The sequence below is a fragment of the Lutra lutra genome, chromosome 5 (genome assembly GCF_902655055.1).
Source record: "Lutra lutra chromosome 5, mLutLut1.2, whole genome shotgun sequence".
In the NCBI taxonomy this organism is placed as follows: domain Eukaryota; kingdom Metazoa; phylum Chordata; class Mammalia; order Carnivora; family Mustelidae; genus Lutra; species Lutra lutra.
Window position 1 is genome coordinate 149990777 of NC_062282.1, and position 12450 is coordinate 150003226.

The 12450-nt window shown below is 53.1% G+C and overlaps 1 protein-coding gene across 4 annotated transcripts in view; it reads right to left on the reverse strand.

Moving 5' to 3' along the window:
- COL23A1 (collagen type XXIII alpha 1 chain) overlaps positions 1 to 12450 on the reverse strand; it is a 309980-nt gene that overhangs the window by 57565 nt on the left and 239965 nt on the right. For all 4 annotated transcript variants that reach the window (XM_047731172.1, XM_047731171.1, XM_047731170.1 and 1 more), the window contains exon 3: positions 2024 to 2068. In XM_047731172.1, coding sequence (XP_047587128.1) covers positions 2024 to 2068 — 45 coding nt within the window. The remainder of the gene's footprint in view (positions 1 to 2023; positions 2069 to 12450) is intronic.

Below are 12450 nucleotides of genomic sequence, written 5' to 3' on the forward strand. Positions count from 1 at the left end.
TCTGGATTTAAAAAGGATCCTGCCCAAGGTTCCTAGAAAGTGGACTCAAGTGCAAAAGCAGTATTGAGCTTCTCGGGCTGTGAAGTGGGGGAGATAAGAAATCCATTCCATTATGATGGGGCTATGCATAAACACCACAGGGCTCAGGAGCTATTTTCCAGGCAAAGAACCCCAGGGACAGGGTGAGTTCAGTCTGCAGGTCTGGGGCTGCAGCAGCAGCAGCAGGGAAAGGCATCTTGGCCGGATACCGGCCCACCAGACAAAAAGAGCCTTTCTCCCAGGGATGCAGGAAAAGGCCTGGTTTGTGCAAGGGAAGGCGCCAAAGCCAGGATGTGCATGTACACGAAACTATCTGGAAATAAACAGGGGGCCTCCCCACCCGCCAAAGCTAATCCGAGAGGGACATCTGCTCTGTGTGGCTTGCACCATTCCCCTACAGGCAGAGAATCAGGAACCCCGCGTGGGAAAGGGCAGTGAAAGGAGGAGGGGCCGCCCACCCCTTGTCCAGCAGCTGACCTCACACGAGACACGCATCCCCTGGGAGCCTCAGTTTCCTTATCTGCAAAATGGGGATAACATATTTTTATCTTTTGCAGAGCTCTGTGAGGGTCACATGAGATGAAGGACTTGGAAAGACCCAGTCCAGAGCCCAGTAAATCCTTGTCTTCCTGTGACTTTTAGACTGTTTTCAAGTGGAGGCCGAATTCTAAATGCTCTTTTGAGGAAGCTGAGTAATATTACACTTTATCCTAAAAAAAAGTCACTAAATAGTCCTCATTTCCTTCCAAAAAGGATATCAGAAGCTTACAATAAAATGCAATGAGACCTTTTACAAGGGGAGAAAGGAGAACGGAGTGATGGAGTATGTTTTTGGAAAGCGGGCAGTGCGTATGTTGGTGGGGGTGGGGGTTGATAACACACAAAACCCAGAGTAAAGGAAAGTCCCAGCAATCAAACACAAAACAGACTTCAGCTCTGGAAGTCAAAGCAAGCAGAGATCCATGAAGGGCATTTCCTGGCAGTGAACTCTAGGAGGTTTATCTGGAAGTCCTCTGTATAAGGAATTAGATAAAGCAAGCCCACAGTGGTTACTGGGGGCAGGAAGCCTGAGCCCAGGGCCCGGGAGAAGACTCTGAGGCACAGACAGAAGGGTCCCCATTTCTCCCTGGGGTGCAATCTGCCTGGGGTCCTGGTGAAGGTGCTTAGGGGCTGAGCATGTGTGCGTTCATTCCTTTCCTGTTCTGTGCACCTGCCTTCCCTGAGCCTGCTATGTGCCGGGCTCTGAAGACTCGGGTGACGGCCCCAGCCAGCCAGGTTCAAGAAGGCTTTATCTAGCTGGAAGGACACAGGGTGATGAACTTGGGCCAAGAGTCCAGGTGGGGTGAGGCTGGAGGTGGGGGACATGGTGGGAGGAGAGGGGAGAGTCCTGAGAGGCGGTGTTGACATGGACAGAAGGGGGCATGTGTCCAAGGCATACTGAGTGGGAGACTGACTGAGACTCGGTGTAGGAATGGGAAGGGAGGGGTAGAGGATGCTGGCCCAGGGTCTGCATGGGGAAGCAGTGGCCAGAGGTCTCCGAGACGACAGGGAGCCGGAGGACAGCCTGTGTCGGTGGGGGGGGCAGCGAGTAGAGGTGAGTCTGTGGGTTGTGTGGAAGGGAGGTGTAGGAGTCAGGGAAGGACAGTCCAGGTCTGGGGAGGGCAGGGGACGTACCCAGGAGGGCCATCAGCAGACCTCACAATGGCAAGAGGACATTTCAGGAGCTGACAGTGACCTTCAGAGAGTGGCCAAGGGCACAAGGGGACCGTCCCTGGAACTGTGGATGCCAAGAAGCCGAGGAAAGCAGTCCTGGACCCACGACTGAGGGGACAGTGGCCAGCTGGAAGGGAGAGAAAGGCCAGGCCCCCAGGTCAGAGCATCCCGAGTTTTGGGGCAGGATGGGGACTGGCACCTCCCACCAGATCTCAGGTCAAGGGCAGACTTCCAGGCCGGGGTTTGGAAACCACGAAAACTGGGGACTCACCGGGGTCGCCTCTTCTTCCAGCCTTGCCGCGCCGTCCAGGAGGGCCTGGGCAGGAGAAGAAGGACAGACTGATTGAGAAGGGAAGCCAGCAGGCCTGGGTGCAGCCTGCCCACCCCACACCGGCACCCCAGGGCACAGCCCACCCACTGCCCTGGCACCGGTGTCCTCCCCCTCCCTCGCCATCCAGTCTTTAGTCTTTCACAAGTCATTCCCCACTCCAGAGACGGACTCCCTGGAAATCCACAGGCAGAAGAGTTGGCCGCTGAGAAACTGGATCTGGGAGAAGCATAAAGCCGAGGCTGGAAGTCCTTTTATGCAAATCCTGATGAACACTTTCTAATATTTCCCAAGGTAAGACATTAGAGATGACACACCACATAGAGACACTACTGTGGCCTTCCAAATGCCTGAACTCGGGAATAGCAGGTGCTGCCCTGTCCACTGCCTATCCCCCTTCCACCCGCTAGAACCTTCCGCACCCCCTCTCCCACAGCCTGGGGAAGCTGCTCATGAATTTCTCTTGACTGATTGCACTTAAGGTCCACACCAACGTGCAGCATCTTCCATCCATAGTTTTGGAAGCCTTCCGGAATTTGTGATGTGAGCCATCCTGCCTCCACCTTCTCCCTGCTTTGCCCACATTGGTCCCCAGACCCAGCTACCTTGATGCTGAAGGAGGAGAATGCTGACCAGTCCCCAGCCCTGAGTCAGGGGACGTTTTCTCAGGTGCTGGGGGACAAGATATGCAGAAGTGAAGGTGTCCATACTAGGCTGCTGTTTGAGATGCATGTGTCCCCTCCCCCTCTGTGGTGCCCATCCATGGCTTGTTGCCCAGGAGGGGCCCAGAGGCCAGAGACCCACAGGCTCAGACAGTATTATAAGGAACTGCTCTTTCCTATATAGGTCAACCTTAACTTCCCTCCTCAACCCCCACAACAACCACAGGGGAGAGGCAGAGGCTGGCTACAAATCAGGTCTAGGGCAGGATGGTTTACTAAAAAATTCACGTGGATGCCTGGGGGGCTCAGTCGGTTGAGTGTATGCCTTCAGCTCAGGTCATGATCGTGGGGTCCTGGGACAGAGCCCTGCGCCAGGTTCCCTGCTTAGTGGGGATCCTGCTTCTTCCTCTCACCCTCCCTCTCTCAAACAAATAAATAAACTCTTTAAAAAATGTTTTTAAAGAGTTTATTTATTTATTTGACAGAGAGATCACAAGTAGGCAGAGAGGCAGGTGGGGGGGGAAGCAGGCTCCCTGCCAAGCAAAGAGCCCCATGTGGGGCTCAATTCCAGGACCCTGAGATCATGACCTCAGCCAAAGGCAGAGGTTTTAACCCACTGAGCCACCCAGGTGCCCCTAAACTCTTTAAAAATTTTTTTTAAAAATTCAGGTGTATGAATCTTCCTTCCTTCCTTCCTCCTTGTTCCAAGCGGGCAGTCCACTGTGCGCCCCAGCCCAGGGATCGGCGTGCAGCAGGAAAGCAGAAGCAGCCCCAGGTCAGTAGCACTTCTAGAAGGAGGGAGGGTCTTCAAGGAAGAGAGAGAAAGAAGAAAGACTCCTCTGGATGTGGAGGGGGGGTTCCTTCCTGGCATGTTACACCCTAAAACCTCTGCAGGTGCCTGGGGTTGATCATACACATGGACCACGTTTTCCTCATCCATTCATCTCGTCGGATGATGGATGCTTGCATTGTCTACTGTGAATAGTGCTGGGATGAACACAGGTGAGCAACCTTCTCAAGATCCTATTTCCAATGCTTCTGGATATATACCTACAAGCAGGATTGCTGGGTCACACAGTAATCCCATTTTTATTTTTGGAGGAAGTACCGTATTGTTTCCTCTGCTGAAAACACCATTTGACATTCCCACCAACAAAGCCTTCAATTTCTCCATTGCCTCCCTGACGCTTGGATTTTTAGTTTGTTCTGTTTTTTTGTTTGTTTGCTTTGTTTTGTTTTTTGGTCTTGGCTGCCCTCAGAGGTATGACGTGATACTGCATTATGGTTTTAATTTGTCCTTCCTTAGTAATTAGCGATGTTGAGCATCTCTTCATATGCCTGTTGGCCATCTGTATGTGTGTATCTTCTCTGGAGAAATGTCTAGTCATTGCCCATTTTGTAGTTGGACTTCTGTTGTTGAGCTGTCAGAGTTCCACATTCTGGGTATTAACTCCTTATCAGACACATAGTTTGCAAATACCATCTCCCATGCTGTAAGTTGCCTAGGCATTCTGTTGATGGTTTCCTTGCTGCCTGGGAGTTTTTAACTTAGATGTAGTCCAATTTGCCTATTTTCGGTTTGTTGCTTTTTTAACCTTTTGAGTTGATTTTTGTCTATGATGTGAGGTAAGGGCCCTGTGTCATTCTTTTGCATGTGGATATTCAGTTTCCCCAACACCTTCTGTTGAAGAGACTGTCTTTTCCCCATTGGATAGTCTTGGCGCCTCTGCTGAAGGTCATTTGACCGTATCAGTGAAGCAGACCTGAGTTTTGAGCGCAGAAATTCCTGCCAGTCACATGGTCCTCATAGTTTCTCAATACCAGACACAAACCTTGAGTCTTAAGCTGGAATCGCCCATGGGCTTTGTTGACTTGGCATGGCCGAGATTCTGGCACTCTCTGAACAGACAACAGCTCTTCACCCTGGTGAGGGATTTGCAGCTTATGAGCATGTCCAGGTCCATGACCTCAGGTGAGCCCACGCTGCTCGGTCACCTGCCAACTTAACATCTCCATGTGGATCTCACCAACATCTCAGGCCCGTTGTGGTCAAAACATACATCTTGGTCTCCTCCCCAGTTCCTGGATGCAGCTGGCCTGGTCGTAGGCCCTTTCTCCTCTCTGGACACATCTGTTTTCAGGGAGAGCGAGGGTGTGGGAATGGGAACCCCACTTGCACACACAGCATCATGTTTCTCTGCCTGTAGGAGGGAAAAGGCCCACTTTCACTCACAAGGCCTGGGGCGCTGGTCACTCACTGCCTTCCAGGCTTTCACCAGGCCGCAAAAGCTCATGCTCGGCTCACCAAGGCTGCCTGCTTTGGGTCTCAGGCTGAGGTGAGGGACACAGCAGGAAAGGGGCCCGCAACTGGGACAGTAAGCCAGTCTGAAAGCTAAAGCCCACTACAGTTTCCTGCTGGTCATTACTGGGTACGACTATGAAATTCTCTGTCCGTATAACTCAAGCCAGATGAAGACATTTGCCTTTGCTGAGGCGGCTGAACAAATGGATTTGTCTGGTGGTTTGCCTGGGTGGCATGGTTAGGCAGAGGGCCCGACGAGGAGGGGTGATCGCAGGCCAGCAGCTTCGCAGGCAGGGTGCAGTGCCCCGCCTCCCAGAGCCTTTGGGGAAGTTCCCAGCAGGCCTGGAGTGGGGCAGGGCCTGGGAATCCCCAGGCATCCAGGGCCTGTGGGGCTGCAGGCCCAGCACGCCAGACAGTACTCCCAACTGAAAGGGTCTAGGTCGAGGAGAATGAGCCTGATGCTCATTCCAGGCTCTCCCAGGCCAACCCAAACCTGATACCAGAGGACTCCGTGTGAACAACTCACAAACTGACAACTGGTCAACCGTTTGTCCAAACGGGCAAAAGCAGGCCCCTGGCCCCGGTTTGCCCTAGAACTTTCTCCTTGCTGTCTTTCCTCTTTCCCTTCCTTCTCCAGTGGGAAAACCTCTCCCACTGCCAGCACACACTCAGACATTCAGGCTGCCCTGGGAGGCATCTGGGAGTCGGTCTTGATTGTCCTGCTATGTACAGATGGGAAAACTGAGGCTTTGAGGGGGAGGACAAGTCTTGCCCAAGGATGCTGTTGGGAAAATGGTTCCAGCTGGAAAATCTGCACATGATGAAGCCCAGATGGTGCCATTCTCTTGGGACCCACAGAGCTGCAGGGACCCCAGCTGTCATAGGGGCATCTGTGAGATATCCCTCCAGAAGCTGTGGGCAACAGACACCAACCTGACGATAGGAAAGACATGACTGATATGGAAGCTGTTTACCTGGGGCAGATTACTCAACCTCTCTGGGACTTAGGTTCCTGACCCATGTGGATGGAATTTTAGGGGTGATGGAATGACAGCTGCTGTGCCAAAATATTATACCGAAGAGCTAGAAGCATACGTAACAGAGTGGGGGCAGAGAAGTGGTGCCTATGTGGGGTCCCAACAAGTCATAGGCTGGACGGGTCTTTGGAACATGGAGCCCTGCTGTCAATGGGCTCTTGCGTGTTCCCCAGAGCGGGTAAAGCCTGAGACACAGGAGCTGCAGGCCAGTGACTTTGTGGGCAGGGTCTAAGTGCCGATGCAAGGCCAGTTGGGGGATTTTCCGTGCCGCTACTCACAGACCGTCTGGGGACCTGGGGACCTGGGGACCAGGAGGCAGGGCTTGTATGACCTGGGGATGGGGTTTCTCAATGAAATCCCGGAACCTGGGCTCCACCTTGCAGCAAAATGACTTTGGATGCCTGCGATGACCATCTGCCCAGTAAGTAACCAGAGGATGATAGTTTTTTCAAGCACCGTTCAAAGCCAGACAATATGGAACCATTTGTAGCCCATTAACATCTCGTCTCTGGTTGGGCTGGAGAACTCACACGCAATGACCAGATCGAACGTGGGTCCTGCACCTGGACAGGCTCTTTATGGAGGTCTGAAGCCTGAGGAGGTGGTTCTCAATCTGGTGGCCTCTTGAGCGTCCCTGGCCCCAACCTCCTCTAGGACTTCCCCTCTAGCAACGTCAGCTGTAATAAACGGCCCGGACATGTTGGGGGCAGCTGCCCAGGCCCCCATGTTCCTCAGGTCACCCAGTCCTTGGCCCCTCCCATGCTCCTCCTAGGGGAGAGGCTTTGGTGCAATTCATCTTACTGAATCTCTACACAGTTCTAGAAAGTGCTGTAATCCCTTCTCACTCTCTTCTCCTTCTCGACTGAGGAAAAGGAGACTCAGAGTCGTCAAGAAATATTGCCAGAGGCAACAACCAAAAGGCAGAAAAACCCCAATGTCCACAGATGGGTGAAGAGATGAAGAAAATGTGCTGTGTACACACAACGGAATATTATTCAGCCTTAGAAAAAGAAGGGCATTCTGACGCATGCCACACCACAGATGAAATGTGAGGAAGTCATGCTAAGTGAAATACACAGGTCGCAAAAAGACAAATACTGTATGACTGATTGCCCTTATGCGAGGTGCCTGGAGTCGTCAAATTCAGAGGGACAGAAAGCAGAAGGGTGGGTGCCAGGTGCTGGGTGGGAGAGACAGGAGTCAGTGTTTAAGGGGGACAGGGCTTTTGTTCGAGAGGATGAAAAAGTTCCGGAAATCGATCACAGTGATGGTTGAACAGCCCCATGGATATACCTAATGATACTTAAAAACAGTTAAAATGGTCAATTTTATGTGGTGTGGATTTTACTAAAGTTAAAACAAAGAAAAGGAATGCTCCCAGGGTTCTCAGCTCCCAAGGGCCAGAGCTCGAGCGTGAAGTCAGGCTGGCCTCTATTGACCACAGAAATGTCACTGGCAGCGTGGCTGATGACCGTCTGCTGCTGAGTGTCTACAGAGAGCCTGGCACTGTGTAGTCATGGGGCACGGTGGCGTCCCTGAGGTCACACAGTGAGGAGATGGCAGAACAGGGATTCGAACCCAGGTTGAGCACATGTCCTCTGAAGTCCTCAGTCATTGTGACCAAGGCCAAGTTCTTATCACCATTCCAGGTCGTGTCCAGAGCCTCCTGCAGCCTTAGGACCAGGCCCTTCTCACAGGCACTGGGGGCCCCTTTCTCTGACCCTCTTCCCAGAACTCTAGGAAGGAGCCTGGGGGTCAGCTGGCCTGAACACCCTGGGCCTTCAATCTGGAGCTCTCTGTGGTTGCCCAAGGCCCCGGGGCCATTGTGGGGGTATGCGCTGAGCAGAGGAGGCAAGGGAGGTCCCTGGATTTGAGCTGCTAAACCAGATCATGAAAACATCTCCCCAGATCATTTTGTTTCAGACCAAGTTTCAGACCAACTTTGGAGTTGGAATCTCTTGCTCGGGGGAAGGAGAGTGTTCTCCCTGCTCATTTCCTGCCTGGGCTAACAAAGTCCCCTGCCCCTCACAGGAATGGGGGGCAGGTGTGTCTTGTGGGCACCTCGGGGGAGGGCCTTTGTCGCCTGGAGTAGCTGGCCACCCGGCAGGTTGCACCAGCTTGGCCAGCATCGAGGGCTGTGTTGGTCTCCGGGAATTAAAATCCCAGCTTCTTACTCAGGAAATACGGTTCATTCCAGAAGGAGTGTCTTGTTCCTAAAGGCTCCACCACATATCACGCTATGGGGAGGCCTGCTGCGTTTTGCAAGATACTGAAGCAGTTTGTAAAACCAAGGCCACAGGCAGCTGGGCACATGTTTGTTTGGGACTGGGGTTGTGCCCAGGCTGGTGACAGATTCCTCTAGTCTCCATGACTAGACCAGGCAAGCCCACTAAGATATCATGCCTCTCAGGCGCTGAATGAACAGGGTCCATCTTGTGGGGGGGAATGGTGGACTGGTGGGGACCCCAACCTCACAATCATGGAGGGCCTCAAATGTGGACCCTGCTGTTCTGTCCGAAGGAGTTGATGGCACCCGACAGCCCCAGAAGCCCCCTGATGGTGTTAATAAAAATAACAGGGAGGTAACACTTTACTGTCTGCTCTATGGTTGGTTTTGATCTTGGTTCCACAGTATTAATCCATATCCACCTCACACTGGATCTATGAGGAATGCTACCATTGTCGTCCCCATTTTATAGAAGGAGAAACTGAGGGACAGAGAGATGGAAGGACCTTCTGAGTCACACAGCTGGTAGTAGGCGGGGTCCTGCAATGTAGACCCTAAGTGTGCATATCCAAATCCCACTGCCTGCCTCCCGCATGAGGAGGTGGTTGCTGGAGGAAGGGGCGCCCAATAGGCCACGGGTTCCAGAACTCCTTCTTGGCACTTGTTGTTATTCTATTTTTCAGAATACGGGGATCACACGCACAATGGAAGGAGCCCGGGGATGGCTCTCAGAGGTCTGTGAATTAAATACTGAATTAAGTGTCAATTAAATACTGGATTAAAATACTGAATGCCAGATTCTAACATGCCCTCCGCACTCCATCTGACGTGCCTGCTGTTGCCAGGCTGCTTCCTCTGCCTGAGTCAGGAGTGGCTTTAATAACACGTTTCAAACAGGATCAAGGAGTTCAGACCTATGACCTGTACTGGCGGTGCACGGCACCCAGGGGTCCCCACGGGAAAGGGCTCCTGTGAGATGGGGGCACGAGCCCGAGGAGGAGGTGACCGGCTGCCACCTGCTGAGGGCCTCTGCTGTCTAACTGGCAGCTCACCCGAGATGTGGGTGTGAACAGGCATGGAGACCCAAGGGAGGTGTCCCGTCCAAGTCACAGGACTAGTCAGGAGCGGAGAGGTGGGCCGGCACCAACGCAGCCCTCCTCAGCCCCTCACTTTCAGGGAAACTGACTGCAGCTGAGGTACCTGGGCTAGAAATACGGCATGTCTCACAGAGGCAAGAGCAAGAAGGACTCGGGAAGAAGCAGACTGTGGGTGGATGGTTTCTGAAGCAGAGTGACGGGGCTCACGGGTGGGCTTCTGGTCAAGGGATGCATGTGTCTTAGCCCAGACTTCAAGGGACTTCTTGAAGGATCCTTCTGAGTGACAGCTGTAAGGAACATGGGGACCCCAGGTTGGGGCCACCTGGCCACAGGCCATTCCTTGGGCTTGGCAGAGCCCCCTACCCACTTCCCCTGGCTCAGGCTATGGAAGGGACAAAGCGAACTCATAGGAAGAGTGAAATGCCTCCTTGGAGGGGCCAGGACATGCCATGGCACTTCCCTCCCAAGAGTTCAAGGCCACGAGAGCATCTCTGAGGCTGAAGAAGGCTCTGACCCACCCACTGGCCTGGACTGGAAGGAAGAGGAGTGTAGGGAGGGACTCCGAGGGTGGGTGGGGAGGAGAAGGACCTTCCTGGGCTCTCCTCCTGGGTTGAAAGGTTGCCCCGTGTATGGAAAGAGCTGGAGCCCAGGTCGGATCTTAAGGAACTGTGGCTTGCAGCTGGGGAGCACACTGGGAGCACCGACCGTGGGCAGCTGGTATTGGGTGGGAGCGCGCAGGGTGACTGGGGCTCAGCCAGACCCAGATTTGTGCTTGTGCAGGTCGCTTCTCCCCAGAGCCTATCATTTCCTGAGATCCCATTTCCTGTTGGAGAACAGGCTCCACGGAGGTGCACAAAAACCAGCACCCCCCCAAATATACCAAATTCCTCAACTCGCCATGCACCCCAAAGCCTTAATCACTGACACCTGGGCCAGGGTAACCCTCTGAACTTAATGAAGACCAGGATTTATTGCTTTCAGAGAATGAAGGGATTTTTATTTCGTTTTATTTCATTTTTCACTTAAAAGCCATTCGTGGGAGCTTTGATTTTCATGAGAATTCCTCATAACCTGCAGGTTACAAGCCCCACCCTGTGCCACGCAGAGGGTTCTAGAAAAGGGCAGGTGAAGCCGGGCAGCTGGAGGTCTTTAGAACGAGACCAGCCTGGAGACTCAGGAAAAAAGCTGGCCACTCAGCATGAGCCACCTGCTCCAAGGTGACCTGACCCGAGGGCCCTGGACCGTGGACGCCTGGCTCCCCAGGACGGGAGAACGAAGCTCTCTGGGGGGAAAGGCATGCCAGCCCCCAGCAGGACCCAGGGTGCTTCAACTTCTGCATCTAGTAAATACAGGGGCAGGTGGTCATTAGGGTGACCCAACCATTGCAGTGTATCCAGAACTTTTCTGGGACTTCCGGTGCCAAAACCGGGGCAGTCTGAGGCAAACTGGGACGGGTGGTCACCCCAGTGGGCGGCCCTTGAGGAAGGAAGGAGGCTCTTAACACTGCCTCTGTACCATCTGCTCCCCTCACTCCCCACTCTCTGTCAAATGCACATGGCTTTCCTTCCGTTTTTCAAAGCTGCCAGGCCTAGTCCTACCCCAGGACTTTGCACGAAGTGTTTCCCCCACCTAGGGCATCTCTACGTGGCTGACTCCTTGCTGTGCTTCCTGGATGCCTTCCCTGACAACTGTCTAAAGGTGTCCTGCCCCCAGGGGCTCTCTATGATAGTTTCCTGCTTTTCTTTTTTTTTTCTTTTTTTTTAAGAATAAGAGAGAGGGGGGCACCTGGGTGGCTCAGTGGGTTAAGCCTCTGCCTTCGGCTCAGGTCATGTGGGATCAAGCCCCGCATCGGGCTCTCTGCTCAGCGGGGAGCCTGCTTCCTCCTCTCTCTCTGCCTGCCTCTCTGCCTACTTGTAATCTCCGTCTGTCAAATAAATAAATAAAATCTTAAAAAAAAAAAGAGTAAGAGAGAGAGCATGAGCAGGGGGAGTAGACTCAGTCTCCTGAGAAGCAGGGTCCCCGCTGAGCACAACCTTGTTATAGGTTGGGTGGGGGGAGGGCTTCCCAGAGGTACAGGAAGATTCATGAGGTCCCCGAGGGGCTGCTCCCAGCATCCTGGGAGCCACTAGGCCCATGGAGTCTCCCTGTACCACTGACTCACATCCCAAGGGGCTTGAGTGACTCACCATTTGTTCCTCTTGAACCCCAGGCTGAGCCCCACACCTGCTGGAGACATTCAGGAGACTCTGATTTCCCTGGCCCTCATCTGTCGGGTCTGTCCAGCTCAGAGGTGACCCCACTGTCTTCCAACTGCCCCATCCATCAAAAAGGAGTGACTCCCTGCCCTTCAGGGCCACTGGGCCCTTCTGGGGGCCAGGAGGGTCACAGGGGCACTGAATGGGGACCTGCAATCGCCATCGCCACCCACTCAGAGGGTCGGGGCCCAGCAGGCCCTGGTACCCTGACACCTACAGATCTTTCTCTTGGTCCCAGGATAGTCAGCCACATTGTGTCCAGCTGTGTTTGGGGCAGTGTCATTGTCTAAAGAGCTTCACTGAGATAACTATTTCATACACCATACGGTTCACACCGTGGCATGGGCGTATGACATTCTACTTTTAAACATTTTATTATTTCTTAAAAATGGTGGTAGGGGCGCCTGGCTGGCACAGAGGGCTAAGCGTCTGGCTCTTGGCTTTGGCTCGGGTCATGATCTCAGGGTCATGGGATGAAGCCCCACGTCCGTCCAGCTCCGTGCTCAGCAGGGGAGTCTCCTTGAGGATTCTTTCTCTCCCTTCTCCCTCTGCCCCTCCCACTTGCATTCTCTCTCTCTCTCTAAAATAAATAAATGAATCTTTAAAAACCATTGTGGTAAAATGCACATAAAATTTAGCATCTTAACCATTGTTAAAAGAAACTGTGCAGGGGCTTTATGAACACCCACACTGTTGTGAAACCATCACCAGCACCCGTCTCCAGAACTCTCTGGTCTTGCAAAACTGAAATTTTGTCCCCATTAAGCACTGACTCCCCATCTTCCTCCTA